Source organism: Caretta caretta, chromosome 14 (assembly GCF_965140235.1).
Source record: "Caretta caretta isolate rCarCar2 chromosome 14, rCarCar1.hap1, whole genome shotgun sequence".
NCBI classification, from domain to species: domain Eukaryota; kingdom Metazoa; phylum Chordata; order Testudines; family Cheloniidae; genus Caretta; species Caretta caretta.
The window spans coordinates 6,381,214-6,398,318 of NC_134219.1; the positions used below are offsets into that span (position 1 = coordinate 6,381,214).

General features: G+C 43.9%; 2 protein-coding genes across 5 annotated transcripts in view; both read left to right on the forward strand.

Moving 5' to 3' along the window:
- LOC125621348 (ATP-binding cassette sub-family A member 9-like) overlaps window positions 1-4,298 on the forward strand; it is a 53,462-nt gene extending 49,164 nt beyond the window's left edge. For 2 of the 3 annotated variants that reach the window (XM_075119198.1, XM_075119199.1), the window contains 5 exons: window positions 692-811; window positions 1,153-1,293; window positions 1,607-1,686; window positions 1,783-1,838; window positions 2,778-4,298. In XM_075119198.1, the coding sequence (XP_074975299.1) occupies window positions 692-811; window positions 1,153-1,293; window positions 1,607-1,686; window positions 1,783-1,838; window positions 2,778-2,876 (496 nt within the window). In that variant the 3' untranslated portion in view covers window positions 2,877-4,298. Of the gene's footprint in view, window positions 1-691; window positions 812-1,152; window positions 1,294-1,606; window positions 1,687-1,782; window positions 1,839-2,777 lie in introns of those variants that run through there. The other variant, XR_012664870.1, reaches the window with a different exon arrangement.
- Window positions 4,299-8,345: 4,047 nt separating this feature from the next.
- Window positions 8,346-17,105, forward strand: part of LOC125621322 (ATP-binding cassette sub-family A member 10) — a 60,920-nt gene continuing 52,160 nt past the window's right edge. Inside the window, exons 1-5 of one of the 2 annotated variants that reach the window (XM_048818097.2) lie at window positions 8,346-9,083; window positions 10,961-11,092; window positions 13,694-13,800; window positions 14,947-15,151; window positions 15,797-15,967. In XM_048818097.2, coding sequence (XP_048674054.2) covers window positions 13,696-13,800; window positions 14,947-15,151; window positions 15,797-15,967 — 481 coding nt within the window. In that variant the 5' untranslated portion in view covers window positions 8,346-9,083; window positions 10,961-11,092; window positions 13,694-13,695. The remainder of the gene's footprint in view (window positions 9,084-10,960; window positions 11,093-13,693; window positions 13,801-14,946; window positions 15,152-15,796; window positions 15,968-17,105) is intronic. The other variant, XM_048818098.2, reaches the window with a different exon arrangement.

Here is a 17,105-nt window from a genome sequence, read left to right on the forward strand (position 1 = left end):
CAGATATACACTCTGTGCCTTCTCTCTCGCCGTCTGCGTTAGCAGTGCAGGGACAGCTGCAACTTAGACTCTAGAATTAATGGTACTCTGTGTTAGTGTCATTGAGAATTCTGGGGGCGGGGGGGGAGTTCACATCCCAACCATTTGCAATCTGCAAAAATCAGTTGAGGCTTCAGTTTCAGTTCAGCGGTTGGAGCAAAATATAGGCTGGTATTTATTTTTCTCTGAGCGGGTTCATCCCATCCCTTCTTAGCACCACTGTCCACTTGAATCATAGAATCATAGAATGTCAGGGTTGGAAGGGACCTCAGGTGGTCATCTAGTCCAACCCCCTGCTCAAAGCAGGACCAATCCCCAACTAAATCTTGACCCCAACTTGACAGCTGCCTCCTCTGAAACGACACTATCCTAATTCTCACTGGCCAAAGTGAAACACGTTTCAGCTAAAGCAGGTACAAAAAAAGAACTTAACAGTCCCTCCCCACTAAATCAGCACTGTAGCAAACCTTATTTCAGAGCAATCCCTCAATGGATTTTGGTCAAATGGGAAGTTCAAAGTACTTTCATGTAGACGTCAATGTAAAGTTGTTTTTAGATTTTAATTACATTTCCTTTATCATTTTGAGGGGGAAATACAATAGAAAAACTTGTTTGGCTCTTCTTCTGAAATAATTTTTCTTTTTCTTTCCAGGAAAGCAATTCGGGCTGCACTGAAGAACAAGGAACAAGGAGCCATCCTCACAACCCATTACATGGAAGAGGCTGAGGCAGTGTGCGATCGAGTGGCCATCATGGTGTGTGGAAAGCTCCGGTAGGCTGTAACATAGATCGGTCAATAGCAGGATGGACACTGTAGAAGTTCTCAGGGAACAGGCAGATGTTATGGAGCCAACCTCATTCATTACACCCACCAGGACTTAAATTCTCATAGAGTATTTCCTGGAGCGCCCCCCCTCCCCCTCACTACCACACTCCCCACCCCCAACAAGCTATAAAAACAACAGGAGGGGTGAGAATATTTACCAGAGCTCTGTTCTGGACAGCTCCGGCTGAATTTAATCCCTGACATCCACTAAAAGGAGAGGGTCATGGAAGCAAGACTCTTTGTCCACTACTAAGTATTTCCCACTGTGTTGCTTTCTTTGTCTCCAGGTGCATTGGTGCTGTTCAGTACCTGAAAAGCAAGTTTGGCAAAGGTTACTTACTGGAAATTAAAGTGAAAGACCCAGCACAGGTTGATTGCCTCCATATGGAGATTCTGAAGATCTTCCCGCATGCAGATCGTCAGGAACGGTAACTGTAAAATACATCAGGGTCCTGAACCCCTGCAGAGTTATAATATATCATTCCCACTGCTGAAGTTTGGCAGCAAATGTCACAGCTTGAACAAAGATCTCTCACTGGGAGAGATTAATGGGTTACAGTCCCTAGCTAGCAAGTTGATTAGAGTCTGTCGTTGTGTCTGGGCCATGCAATAAGATACGGAAGCTTCTTGTGCTTTCTCCTTCCCTTCTGGCCCCCACACCGGAGCCAGACAGAATTTGACTCAAAGTGGTGTCTACGAGCTAGACACAGGACAATGGATGCAATTTCTTTTCTCCCTCAGGGTTTCTTCTTTGCTGGTTTACAAGATACCAATGCAAGATGCACTGCCTTTGTCCCAGACGTTCTCCAAGCTAGAGGCAGGTACGAGAGAAACTATCAGCAAAAGGTTAGGATCACTCGAAAAGGACATGTAAAGATGAAACATGCTTTTTTAACTGTATCTTCATTTCTCCACAGCCAAACGAACCTTCAGCCTCGAGGAGTACAGCTTTTCTTTGAACACTTTGGAGCAGGCATGGGATTTCAAAGTTATACGCAACTCCTTGTAAAGGAATTGTAAAGGGAACAAAGAAGGCAGCACAGCACAATGATCAAATTTTGGAAGGGGAAAAAAAAGGACGTTTACTGGAGAAAGATTCATTTTCAAGATTCTAAAGGGAATAATTGTAGCAGTGAGAGTCAGATGGTGGCCCAGCCTGCAGAGCCATGAAAGGGAGTAAAAGGGCAAAGGTTGCCTTCCTGTTCCCTTGCACTGGTACCCACACCGTAGGTAGCTGCATAGTGAGCAAAACGTCCTCTGCAAGCCACCGATCCCGCTAAGGGCTGGTCAGCACAGCTATGTTGGTGCACTAAGGGATAGCAGATATAAGGCTGGTGCAGGGGTACCTCCACCTGCTGGAGCAGGGAGAAACAGGCAGACAGATCATGACTGAGTCACAGTCTGCTTTGTGAGCTGCTCATGGAGCAGCACGCCAATGCCTGGCTCAATGCACAGGGCATGAGGCAACGCCATAACTCACTCCTGTGTGACTGAATTAAAAGGGCAAACACCCCTCTGTGAAACATTGCCTTGCAGTTTCTGTAGGGCATCATGGTGTGAACAGTCCCCGTAAAGAGCCATCATTAAATTCCAACTTCACAGAGTTTGGCTTGAAATCTGTTTACAGAAACAAACATAGAAGTGAATCAAAATAAATATACAGTCTTAGAGAGGACGATGGTCTTTTCCTAGTGTTGCTCCTGACCTTTGATGAGCTGGTGAACTGGAAATTAGCGAGCACTTGCTGCTCTGAAGAGAGCTGTATCAGCAGAAAACCTGTTCTCTGTGATGGTCATCTTTTGGGCAGTTGCAAACCCATGTGTTGCCTTCATAAAAATAGTAACAAATATTTAATGTATTTGTTATCAGTGACAGGGAATAACCAGACTTTTGTTGTTGTCATACATTTCAGGTGTTCTTAGAACTCTCCCGTGAGCAAGAAATGGATAATTTTGATATGGCTTTGGAAGGAACTTTTGAGTGGAAAAGACTTCAGCAGGAAGACCTTTAAAAATGTTCCATTATATTTTAATCAGTATTGATGTGTGTGATTTAATAATGCACATATATGCTATCGTTTCCACACACTTATCAGCACAATAAAAATTGAGGCCTGTAGCTTTGCAGCTTCTGTACTTTGGAGAAGGGAATAATTTTTCCTAAATTAGCCCCTCTTTTGAGAAAAGGATATTTTTAAAGGTGAAGCCATTGGGGTACTCAAGGTGAATTGCTCTGCATACAATAGGTGTTAGAGAAAGTACAGGCCTGCAGCTGTGAAACAAGTCAGTGAACTTGACAGATGGGTTGGGCTGGTTGATATGGATGTGGACGCATGCTTTGAAGTGAACAGTTAACTAAATATGGATCTGCCTTTTTAGCCAGAGTTTTATTCTGTAGTTAAAAAACATCTTCAGTCTCCGCCATCCAAATGAGGCTCTGGGTCAGATCTTCAGCTCATGCAAAGCCGCACAGAGCTGTTAATTGAGCGGTGCCCATTTATTCCCACTAAGATTCTGCCTGCCTCGTTTACAGATGTTATATAAACCATGCAGCAAGTGTACAGTGCTTTACATGGTATAACACAAACAGTAAAACTTTGAACTTGGAAGTAATTGTTTGGTGGGAGTGCTGCAGCACAAGTGTGAATGGGGATGACGTGTGCATCCGAGCAAGGCTAGTCATGACGCAGAATCCGACTCCTCACACTCAAACCCTTTGCAGTGCCTCTCCCTTAGTCTGAAGAGAACAGGGTAGGAATGAGGGCTAAAGCCTCACAAATCCCCTGAGAGGTAAGTATTAGCCCTATGGAGGTTAATGAGGCAAAGAAAGGGTAAGTGACTTGGCCAAGGTCGCAGGGTGAGTTAGTGGCAAAGCAGTGACTGGAGCTCAAGTTCCTGTCTCCATTCCTGTGCACTTTCCTCTGAAGGGAAGGGAATAACTGAGAAACACAGTCATCCAGTGCACAGAAAAAAAGGTCAGTTTATATATAGTGCATCTGTTTTCTTTCTATCTTTAATTATAAAATCTAAGCCCTTATAGGGTCATTTATTACGTTTGCCTCATCAGAGAAGAAGCCTGTACAAAGTTGAGCCTTCAGTCATAGGTGGGTGACTTCAAACACACGACAGTTTAGTCAGTGGAGTAACTAGAAATGAGTCCGCGTCCACAAGAAGATACTTACGCTCTGTTTGCTTACAATATATCACTATCACGAGTCAAACTTGCTGCTTATTGGAGTCTGAACCAGCATCATATAGGTAGAAAACGTCCTGTTTGTTTCATGGGAACAATTTATTATCGCCCACTTGTTCATTTGCAACAGTTATAAGTATGTAGCAGCCTGCAGATTTAACTGGCTTTTCTTACCACTCTGTGGATTGAAACATAAAGAAAAGGTGCTGAAACCGCTTATAAAATTCATCCTTTTCCCTAAGTGTTTAAGATAATTTGCTGCATAAATCATCCCAGAACCATCCACCCCTCGCGTTGACTTTGCTGTGTACTATTCTGTTGGCTCTGTTATATAACAATATATTTTATCAGCTTGTGCTTTTAGGTAGGGTTCAGTGACTCTTAACTGTTTAGTGCATTACAATTGTACAGCGCTGCATACCTCTACAGCTTGGTGAGAATACTACCTGCGTAGTCAATACTTCATTATCTTTAAAGGTAGAAAGACATTTAGGCCCAGATTTTTAAGAGCGCTTAGGGGTTTCAGCACTCAGCACTGCAGCGCCTAACTAATTTAGGAGCCCATCAGTGGTTTTAAATTCCTCTGTGCCTAAGTCCCTTCTGAAAATAAGATTTAGGCTCCTAAATTAGTTAGGCGTTGCAATTCTGAGTACTGCAACACCTAAATACCTTTTAAAAATCTGGGCTTTCAGTTCTACTTTGTGGGAGCTCTACAATTCAGACAGTTGGGGCACTTCCCCCCACTCAGAAAAAGGAGAAGATAAAATGATGTTTTAAATCTCTTAATATAAGAGATTACCTTTTCCGGATGGTGGGTTCATTCAGGTCAGCAGTTCTGGAGCACCAGACTGTGTAGTGAAGATGGGCATATTCTAATAGTGGGCTCCAGGGCCCCAATCCCGCGGGGTTCTGAAAGAATCCCGAGAGTTGCTTTGTGCGTTCCACTTCCACTGGAATCATAGAAGATCAGGGTTGGAAGGGACCTCAGGAGGTCATCTAGTCCAACCCCTTGCTCAAAGCAGGACCAATCCCCAACTAAATCATACCAGCCAGGGCTTTGTCAAGCCTGACCTTAAAAACCCTCAAAGGAAGGAGATTCCACCACCTCCCTAGGTAATGCATTCCAGTGCTTCACCACCCTCCTAGTGAAAAAGTTTTTCCTAATATCCAACCTAAACCTCCCCCACTGCAACTTGAGACCATTACTCCTCGTTCTGTCATCTGCTACCACTGAGAACAGTCTTTCAGGTAGTTGAAACCAGCTGTCAAATCCCCCCTCATTCTTCTGCAGACTAAACAATCCCAGTTCCCTCAGCCGCGCCTCATGAGTCATGTGTTCCAGTCCCCTAATCATTTTTGTTGCCCTCCGCTGGATGCTTCCAATTTTTCCACATCCTTCTTGAAGCGTGAGGCCCAAAACTGGACACAATACTCCAGATGAGGCCTCACCAATGTCGAATAGAGGGGAATAATCATATCCCTCGATCTGTTGGCAATGCCCCTACTTATACAGCCCAAAATGCCATTGGCCTTCTTGGCAACAAGGGCACACTGCTGACTCATATCCAGCTTCTTGTTCACTGTAACCCCTAGGTCCTTTTCTGCAGAACTGCTGCCTAGCCATTCGGTCCCTAGTATGTAGCGGTGCATGGGGTTCTTCCGTCCTAAGTGCAAGATTCTGCACTTGTCCTTGTTGAACCTCATCAGATTTCTTTTGGTCCAATCCTCTAATTTGTCTAGGGCCCTCTGTATCCTATCCCTACCCTCCAGCGTATCTACCATTCCTCCCAGTTTAGTGTCATCTTCAAACTTGCTGAGGGTTCAATCCACGCCATCCTCCAGATCATTAATGAAGATATTGAACAAAACCAGCCCCAGGACCGACCCTTGGGGCACTCCACTTGATACCGGCTGCCAACTAGACATGAAGCCATTGATCACTACCCGTTGAGCCTGACAATCTAGCCAGCTTTTTATCCACCTTATAGTCCATTCATCCAGCTCATACTTCTTTAACTTGCTGACAAGAATACTGTGGGGGACCGTGTCAAAAGCTTTGCTAAAGTCAAGGAATAACACGCCCACTGCTTCCCCCTCATCCACAGAGCCAGTTATCTAGTCATAGAAGGCAATTAGATTATTCAGGCATGACTTGCCCTTGGTGAATCCATGCTAACTGTTCCCGATCACTTTCCTCTCCTCTAAGTGCTCCAGAATTGATTCCTTGAGGACCTGCTCCATGATTTTTCCAGGGACTGAGGTGAGGCTGAAGGGCCTGTAGTTGCCAGGATCCTCCTTCTTCCCTTTTTTAAAGATGGGCATTACATTAGCCTTTTTCCAGTCGTCCGGGACTTCCCCCGATCGCCATGAGTTTTCAAAGATAATGGCCAATGGCTCTGCAATCACATCTGCCAACTCCTTTAACTCTCTCGGATGCAGCACATCCGGCCCCATGGACTTGTGCTCATCCAGCTTTTCTAAATAGTCCCGAACCACTTCTTTCTCCACAGAGGGCTGGTCACCTCCTCCCCATGCTGTGCTGCCCATTGCAGTAGTCTGGGAGCTGACCTTGTTTGTGAAGACAGGGGCAAAAAAAGCATTGAGTACATTAACTATTTCCACATCCTCTGTCACTAGGTTGCCTCCCTCATTCGGTAAGAGGCCCATACTTTCCTTGACTTTCTTCTTGTTGCTAACATACCCAAAGAAACCCTTCTTATTACTCTTAACATCTCTTGCTAATTGCAACTCCAAGTGTGATTTGGCCTTCCTGATTTCACTCCTGCATGCCTGAGCAATATTTTTATACTCCTCCCTGGTCATTTGTCCAATCTTCCACTTCTTGTAAGCTTATTTTTTGTGTTTAAGATCACTGGATGTATTGGGCTGAGCTACAGTATTGTTAGGGTCAGACAAAAGATTTTTATTCTGCCATATTAAAGGCAACGGGCCTGAGTCTCTGGCCAACTTCATTCCCTTTGCACCTGCCTTGTGGTGCAAAAGCAATGCAATTTGGCCCCAATGTTCCTGCTAATAGGTGCAAAGCTGGCATAGGAGGCTCTGTGAAGGAAGAGTGGCTAGAGCTCTGCTTGACTAAATAAAGCCCCTTGGGGACCATTGCTAGATGGTGAGAGTTAGAACAGCCCCCAGGCTGTTCTAACATGCACTCAGGCTGAAGCTGGGGGAAGAGAATTGGGGAATCACAACCTGCTGCCTGATGGCACCCCCAACAAGCACACTTTGCGTGGCTCAGTGGACACTAGCACGACAGAGAACCTGCCCCCAATATTTCAATGTTCTCTGCTTCCTGTCCATCAAGCAAAACGTTTAGACATATTTACCCAAAATGTATTTATGTTTAGCTACATTTTATTTCTGTACTCTGCCAATTAAAGTCCGATTTTGTTGAAACCAGAGGTACATTATAAGTTTCCAAATGTATCCTGTCGCAATACTTTCCAAAAACACACTTCTCAGTTTGGAAGTAAACAAGGCATTTTACCCCTGTAAAAAGAAAAGGAGTACTTGTGGCACAAGTACTCCTTTTCTTTTTGCGAATACAGACTAACACGGCTGTTCCTCTGATACCCCTGTAAAGGAGTTTGCTCAATGCAGTAGCGCCTCCTCGTGGTCAGATGTGGTGTAGCGGCTGTCTCCCCATAATCACCACCACCAGCCCCACCTCAGCTGGGCTTCATTCAATTAAGCTTGGCTTTCTCTCTCTCTCTCTCAGGTGTTGCCAGGTATGCTATTTGGCCTCTCAGGCCCACATTAACCACTTCGAGGCCTGTGTGGGATACATCCCTAGTTGCCAGGCCTGAAGACTCAACCTGTGCTGTGAAATTCAAGCTGTGCTCTTTCTAGCTAATCTGCAGAAAAGGACCTGGGGATGACAGTGGACGAGAAGCTGGAGATGAGTCAGCAGTTTGCCCTTGTTGCCAAGAAGGCCAAAGGCATATTGGGCTGTTTTAGTAGGAGCATTGCCAGCAGATCAAGCAAAGTGATTATTCCCCTCTATTCAGCACCGGTGAGGCCACACCTGGAGTACTGCGTCCAGTTTTGGTCCCCCACTACAGAAGGGATGTGGACAAATTGGAGAGAGTCCAGCAGAAGAGAACAAAAATGATTAGGGGGCTGGGGCACATGACTTACAAGGAGAAACTGTGGGAACTGGGGTTATTTAATCTGTAGAAGAGAAGAGTGAGGGGGGATTTGATAGCAGCCTTCAACTACCTGAAGGGGGGTTCCAAAGAGGATGGATCTAGACTGTTCTCAGTGGTAGCAGATGACAGAACAAGGAACAATGGTCTCAAGTTGCAGTGGGGGAGGTCTAGGTTGGATATTAGGAAACACTATTTCACTGGGAGGGTGGTAAAGCACTAGAATGCGTTACCTTGGGAGGTGGTGGAATCTCCATCCATGGAGGTTTTTAAGGACTGGCTTGACAAAGCTTTAGCCCAGTGAGCCAGCTTACCTGTATTCTATTCATTGCTTTGTTGTTCTGCTTTACTATATTTAGTAATAATGCAAGGAACCTACAGGCTTTTATCCTGTAAGATTTGGCTTCAGTCGATAGTATGAGGCTTGAGGCCTACAATCTTTGGTATAAATAAACTTAAGCAACTCATAAATTATAGGGAACTAAAAGTAGCATGCAAGAGGGGAAATTTTGTCCCGGATACTGACTTCAGCCACCCACAGAACATAGCTGACACCAGCATTCGGAAGGTTTCAGACAGAACCCCTGACCGCAAAGGAGCCATGACAGAAAATTGACATGTATGCTAATAGGGTAACGTCATACATATCCTAACCTATAGAAAACGGACAGCTTAAGGGAAGGAAATACAAATAAAGACCTCTATTGAATATGCATTGGACATGGCAGCGTCAGTGTAACCTACTATAAAAGTAACATCCCACAGGCAGCAGATAGGTTGTAGAGATGTAGACCTTGGGAGGGGCCAGAATGATGGCCACTGGGGAAGATGAGGACGATGACGGTGATGAGAAAGATAATGGTTAAGTATGTAAGATAATGGTTAAGTAGGTTAAGAAAGATACAGGTGTAAGTATGGATGTCCAAATGTACTTTCTGTATTTATCTCTATCTGCCTTGTTAAATTTAAGTGTGTGTATAATCTTTGCTAAATTATTAATAAATTATATATTTGTAAATATATATAGAGAGAGTTCCTACGCTGTGAGTGTTGCATCTGTGCACATTGGGGTTCCCAAATTATATTTTACAATAATCTTACTGGGCCTGATCTTGGGACATGAACCTGTTAATCCTTAAGTTACAATTATATATACCCAACTTTGGGTCAGGCTACTAAGCCCTGGCTGGGATGATTTAGTTGGTGTTGGTCCTGCTTTGAACAGGGGATTGGACTAGATGACCTCCTGAGGTCTCTTCCAACCCTAATCTTCTATGATTCTATGACAAAGATTCCACAGGCCACGTTCTGTCATCAATGATGCCACTGCAAACCCCACTGTTGTCTTATTTTTCCCTTGGTTATACTTGCATGCAACACCCCTGGGCAGTTAATCCAACCACATCCTCATTTATTTCAGTGGGTTCCTCTTTCAGGAGTGCTGTGCAGATAGTGTGGTAGGATCGTGACTTAAATCACCAAACCCGTTTTTGCTGTCTGAGGAAGAATAGAACCCATCTCACTTGCACCTAGCTGTGTTGGCTCTGCTATGCTAACGGGAGTGTTAAAATGGATTTTTGTCTCTATGGCGGCTTGAGCAGCTGAAAAATTGAATAACTTGTAGAAACAATGAAAAATGGCTAACTTCATGGAATAATAGCTGCAAAAAGTCCTACAGAGCCAGCTCTGCTTCTCCTTAAAGGAAACAGCTGTGACTCTGAATAGACATGGGGGAAAACTGTTGAATTAGTTTGCTGGGTAGAAGTGCATATTAGTACAACCTGACCTGAGCCACAGAGACCATTAGCTGGTCCAGTCGCGGATGTGTACCTTGGGGACTAACTGACCTCAGGGGAGACAGGAACAGACATAGGTAATTGGTTGAGTTCAACTCTCCTGCGAACCACAGTAATTGTGCTTTCTCTCTGCACACAGTACCACAGAAGATATAATAAGGATCAGAGTGGGCAGGGATAGCCTCTGAAAAAGGGGGACATCCCTGGCAGGGGCACATTGGAGGAGGGAGGGGGCATGGCTGGGGCATTCCTATAGCCCAAGATATTCCTGGAGGCCACAATAACTTATTGTGGCAGTTGCCAACTAAGTGCAAGCTAGGACAATTTTCCAGACTGCTCTAACCTATGCCAGGGACAGGTACAGCCCCCAGAAGTCCTCAGTTTGGAGCAGGAGCAAAGGTGGCATAAAGGCACCTCTTCACACTCTTCCCTCCCCCCCCCCTCCCTCTAGTTTCTTTACTGAACTCAGCTCTGGCCCTGGGATGAATTCAACCCTCAATATTCCCCTCCCCCACAACAAGGTTTTCTATTTGCATAGGGCCCAATCCTGCAAGCTTCTGAGTTCTGTCAAACAGCACTGAATTCAGCTGGAGCTGAGGTCACTTAGCATTCCCAAAGAAGTGCTCAGCATCTCACAGGATCAAGCTCATATTTACTTGTTGCTTTCTCAGACCAGATTTTTGGGCTTTGACCTTTGTCCATCTTTCGTTTAAGCTGAAAGGTGCAGAGGCAAAGTTCTAAGAAATTTTAGACTGTAACTTTCCTGGGAGTGCTCTCCCTTGCTAAGCTTGTTTGCAGTATCATGAGTATAGCCGCAGTACTGCTAGCTAGGAGAACTGGTAGTAAGGGAAGGGGAGGGAGAAAACAATTGAGAAATACGGGGAAATGGTCACATGAACAGAGCATTTTGGCAGCATGACAGTTAAAAGGACGCTGTTCCCTTTCAGTGACTATTCTGAATAACTAGTTCATCCAGCTGGCATCAAAACCACTGTGCAGGGAAACAAGGAGAGTGTTTCACTATCTTCGCAGACTTTTCCAAGTGTCCCAGCTTCCTTTCTCCGAAGGCTTTTGTGAAGGTGAGTTTATTTCTGCCTGTCTGATTCTATGCTGTCTGAGCTCCTATCATTCTATTAGTGCTCTTCCCTCTATACAGTCTTTAGTGCTTACTGACACTGCAAATGATTTTGCTCAGGCACGTCTTGTTTGATGTACAGCTGGTTGGGAAATTTTTGACCAAACGGTTTTTCATCAGAAAATGCCAATTTGTTGAAACTGGAACTTTTCATAGAGGTGTACCAGTGTTGACTTTAAAACTTTTGTTGGGAAAGGTTCCTCGGGTCCAGGATGGAATTTCTGGGCAAAACCAGAGAGAGTTGCACACCAGACCAGCCAATAGCCTGGTGGTTAGGGATTCACATGGGCCATGGGAGACCCAGGTTCCAATTTGAGCCCTGATGAATAGTTATACAAAGTAAAATAGCTTCAACAGGAAAGCTTGAGAGAGACCCACTCCAGAATAGCCACTGTCTTGGTGGTCAGGACAGTCACCTGGGATGTCAGAGAATGGCCAAGTAGGTACTTGAACCTGGGTCTCGACCTCCCTGTGGACTGCCCTAATCACCAATCGATTGGCTATGTGGAGGTGGGTGGTCTCTCTTTTTTCATGAAAATCTTTGAAAGGTTTTGGTTTCTTCCTGAGTCAAAACAGGAAAAAAATTAAAATTCTGAAAAGTTTTGTGGGACACGACAATTGTTAACCCGTCCAAGTCTAGTCTGAAGTTCTGCTGGTAGCCTGACATTCGCAGATGGCTCCTCTCAGGAGTCAGTTTTGATTCTTGAAGCTGGGTTTCCCCGATCAGCTGTATGTGCTGCAAAGTGCTGAGTGAGGCTGAGCAACACTGTTGTTTGTTGGAAAATCAGACTTTCGGCTAAACAATTTTTCCACAAAAACTTCACAAACGGCTGTCTGCGAAAAAGGTCAACTTTGTGCTAAACTCTCAAATACCCAAAATTTTTAATTTGGATATGCCACTGTGATGCCTTCTGGGAGCTGAAGTTTGAGTGCCCCATGTCCCCGTTTTCCTCTATGGAGTGGGTTCCCCAACTGGACTAACATCTCCCAGGATGCACCAGGGCCAGGAACTCCCACAAAGCACCATCACAGCTCTCCACAAGGGGGGCCTATGGTGCTTTGTGAAGATGTAGCCTTAAGGAGCCTGGCCCACAGAGGAGAAGGAGGCCATGAGGCACCTAAATGGCAACTCCCTTGAGGCACTGCGATAGCATTTCCAAATGGAAATGTTCAGTTTTCAGCTGAAATGTTGCTGATGTTGATTTTTCACTGCAAACTTGAAACTTTTTTTGAGGGTGGGCAGTGCAAATTTCCAACCAGCTCTAGTGCGGAGTGTACCTCCTGAGGTATGCTGAATTCAGTGGAAGTGTAAGGTGCCCCTTACATTTACCCCCCGCATTTCCACCCAGGTTGGGAGGTAAAATTCTGCAGATAAACTTTCGAACTCTGGGGCTTTCGAACCCACTGCATATCTGTGGTTGATAAGTACCTCCCTCCTGTCCACCAAAACCACAGCCTCTTCTGTGAGAGGTCTCCTTTAGTATGTTCCTTTTTCACCAAGAACCCAAGATGAGTGAGTTTTCAGATACCCTGTTTTCTAAGGAGGGTTTCCTCTTTCCAGGACAGTCTATGCTGGAATTCTCCAGAACAACATTCCAAGGCCACAACTGGCCTAATTGAAGCAAGTTTTTATTAAGGCTAGAGAGAGAGAGATACATAATATAAACAAACTAAGTTGTTTATAAGTCGTAGCTAGTCTGAAAATTCACAAGACACAACTTAGCTAGGTTCACTTTAGCTGCCTTTTGATTTCTTTGACATCACTAGATGGTCATCGGAGCAGATAGGTACCCCAAATAAAGATGTTTACAGAGCTATCCTCACTGTTTTGTGTGTATTAAAGTTATTCATTTCTATGTCCTTTGTCCTGGATAAACGAGTTTAGGGGGTTCCCTAGACCCAGATCTTGAAAGGTATTTAGGCTCCATTGGAAATGAACGGAAGTTAGGAACCTAAATACCTTTGAGGATCTGGGTCCTAGTCACTTATATGATGCAAAGGTTTATTGGAACTTACAGCCACATCATAGTAGGCTTTCAGCCCAATGTGTACATTTTCCATCTGCTCTGGGCATTTGTCCTAAAGGAAGGTGGTGGTAATTCTAAAGCATTTAACTCATGTAAAGAGATGGAGGGTGTGTTTTCCCTTTATCATCTTATCATGAATTTTACTCCATGTTAATTATAACTTATGGGCACATTCCCAGTAATCTCTCTCAAGTCCTTAACAGCAAATAGCAGATCAATGCACCGACTCTCCCTCACATACATTTAAAAAAAAAGGACAATCCACTAAATAGTCTTGTTTCGTATAAGTGTTTGGCATTACAGCTGAAAATAAGATGAGCTAATGCCTGCCACCAGGAGTAAAGGGGATATGAGTTTCCCTTTATGAGACATATGGATGACAGACACATGAAATGAAATCCAGATGCTCCAAAAGACCCATCACAGATGACCTGCCCCCTCCCACACACCACACAAAGTGCTCCATTCAGTTGCACTAATAGAAAAAAAACCTCTCAATCTCTCTCACCCCATTCCAGAAATGCTTCCTAGATGTCAGCGAGAGATCAGTGTGTGTCAACAAACCGGGGCTCTGCTATTAAAGCATATACTGGTGAAATGGAGGAAGAAAAAGCAGAGTTTACAGGCAAGTCAGAAGAGCTGGGGTTTGTTCTGAGGTTGGGGCTGGGCTTCACCGGAGAACTTGTACAACAGGCAGCAGTCACAGAGCCAGACTGCACCAGCCAAAGAGGACAGGTCAGAGGCAGAACAAAGCCCCACCTTCCCATCTGTAGCAAGCAATGAGGGGAAAGTATCCTTATGTGTAGTGCAATGGTGAAGCTACAGCTGCACACCAGGAACTTCTAGGAAGCTTTGTGCTCCCCTCAAACACTGGTTTCAGTGGGAGTCAGGTGCCTAAATACCTTTGACGATCTGGATCTGAAGCTCTGCACGACCTGTGACATGGTCCAGTGCCATGAAGGCAGAGTCCAGCTCTCACTCTTCAGTTGCTATTGATACTCTCAGTGCTCTTTGCATTTCATTGACCATTTGGCTTGTCTCATTACCAGGCTGTTCTCTGCTTAAAAAGAAAAACGTCTGTGAATTTAATGCTCAAGAAAGTGTGCAAGACTGAGAAAACCCAAAATGGACTCTCTGGCAGAGATGGGGCCCCAAACCTTTGACATCCCGTCTAGGGTGACCAGATGTCCCATTTTATATGGACAGTCCCAGTTTGGGGGGCTTTTTCTTATATAGGCACCTATTACCTCCCCACCCTCTGTCCCGATTTTTCACACTTGCCCTCTGCTCACCCTACTCCCATCCCTCTGTGTAGGATTGGATCTGTATGTCATTTCTACTCAACAGAAGCTGAACAGAAAAAAATGGCATAGTATTATAAAAAGTTACATCCTTGGCATCATTAAATTGGCTAACTGAGGTTGTGGCTGGGAGGGTATCAGGTATAACTGTATGGGTCAACGCTTACTCATCAATTGTTCCAAAAGTTCTTAAGCAAAGTCAGAAATTGCCATTCTAAATGCTCTCACTTCTTGACAGGATGAAGGCCCTTGAGCTTTGACTGCATGCTTCACAGCACAGCCAAGGGGCGGAGTTTGCATAACAAATATGCAAGTATGTAAGGTCATTCAGTTAGGAGCTGCTCTCCCAAAGTGTATACCAAAACCCTACAATGGGATAAGCTCCTTCTACAGGGCAGTATGGTTGCTGGTCAGGTGATTTGCAGATGTGCTACCAACTTCTAATTTGCTTCAATTTTTTTTCTCCTTAGGAATTGGTCCTCTCACTGCTGATTCCCCTCATACTGTATCTGGATATAATTGGTGGTTGGTATAGGCGATACCCGGCAACACCTTCAGCTGACTTTGGGCGTGCAGATAAGTTTAATTCTCGCAGTTATGGAATTCAGTATACACCAGTGACGCATACTACCAGGCAAATAATGCAGCATGTGGCTTCTGATTCCTTTTTGAAGAGTGCGTTCTCTCCTAACTTTATTACACTGTTGTTGTTTACATTTCCTGTATTTCAGGAGACTTTTTATTAAAAGGTGTATTTTGCTTGTACTGAATATTTGTTAGATATTAATCTCTAATGCCAGAGGAGGCTAGTGCCAGTCCACGTGTGTGATGTGAATGAATGTCCTGGGGCAGAGTCTCTCTTATGGCCATATGCCACTCAGTGCAGAAGAGAGGATGTGGGCGACGCTAAGGTGCCAGTTATGGCTCTCCAGTTCTGATGGCCAGTCTGCACTGCGGTTGGCCTGGTGTTTGGTTTATTAAGAGCAGCCTTGGGGCTGCTTTAACTTACTCCATTGGCCTTGGGATCTCTACATTCATTTTTCATTATGTTTTTTTTTTTCTTCTGGCTCTCTCTGCTTCTGTTTTTTAGCCGTTGCTACATATTTGTTTTTCACTCCTCTCTTGAATGAAATGCTGTCTTAACATTCAAGTTAAAGTTCCTGACTCACGATTTTGAAGTCCACTTAACATTAGACAAAGTGACTCTGTTCTTCCCTAGTTTTGATGGTTTATTTTGCTTGTCATAAAAGTGACAGTCATCTGATGTTTTGGTAGACAATAGTTGTAAACATGCACATTTATTTTTCTTATATTTCACAGATGTACATATTGTTGGAGAGAACACTGGAGAACAAACAGAGCTGGAAAACACTACTCTGGCATTCTATGAATTTATAGAAGTTAAATTTAATGACGCTTTCTCTTATGAGTTAGCTTCCCATTGGCATTCTGAATTCCATTTGCAAAGGGACAATATGGATCATCATTCAGGTGATTTTTCCCGTTTAACACAAATAATTGTGAATTTTAATAATTTTAATCTTTCAATTTAATCACAAATTATAACGGTCAAAGTGAGATTAAAATGTATGTAGGTATAAAATTAGTGTTCAAACAACTATTTTCTAATATTGATTCTTGTATATGGGATATCTGTCTACTTGGAATGGATTGTTGGGTGACTCTAGGCATTCACAGAAGTAGATAACTTGGTCAAAGTATACTTCCACTTTTCATATTCCACTCAGTATACTCAGGAATAGATCTGTTTGGGACTCAGAATTCTGTTCCATGGAAAATTCTGATATTTAAAAAACAAAAAAAATTTCTCCATTGGAATGAAAAGCTGAAATTTCAAAATTTCTCAGAAAACCGAATTTGGGCAGGGGGATTGTTTTGGCTCATTTGAAATGTTTTGTTTCTGTTTAAACTTTTAAAAATATTTTATTTTTTTATTTTATTTCAGAATTAGAGTTTAATTTTTTTAAATTTATAATTGAAAAGAAAATAATTGGTGTTATAATTGAAAATTGGCCTTCTAACTGGTAATTGGTTTGCTCATTTGGTAATTGATGTTCTAACTAGTAACAGGTTTGCTTCTGGGTTTGGTAAATAAGTATTGTAATTGGCATAATATAAAATAAATAACATATTTAGAAACAAGAAGTTGTTTCAAAATAAAACACCAATAAGGACCTTATTGAAGCACTTTCTTCCTGAATGAAATTTCATCAGAAAATGACACATTTTCCCCCACAATGTTGACGTTGACAAATTGACATTTTCTGGCTGAAAAACATTCCCCTGGAAAATTTTCGGCCAGGAACTGCCTCACAAACCCAGAGTTCCGTAAGCCCCAGTGGTGCAAGCATGGTGGTATGGTCCTGCCCCCGCCCTTCCACACAGCTGCGTCTCCTGAGTCCTCCTGCCTGGGGTCTGTACAGCAGAAGTCTCTGGTGCAGCAGGAGGAGGACAGAGCCCCGCCACCGGTAAGGTGGGATGGATGTGGATCATGGGGAAGGGACAGGGACAGCACGGGGGCCCCGGACTGGGCACAAGTCACCTGGGGGATCACATGGAGAGGTCACATGTCCCCCCCCTTGTGTCCCTTCCCATGAGTGCAGCATAC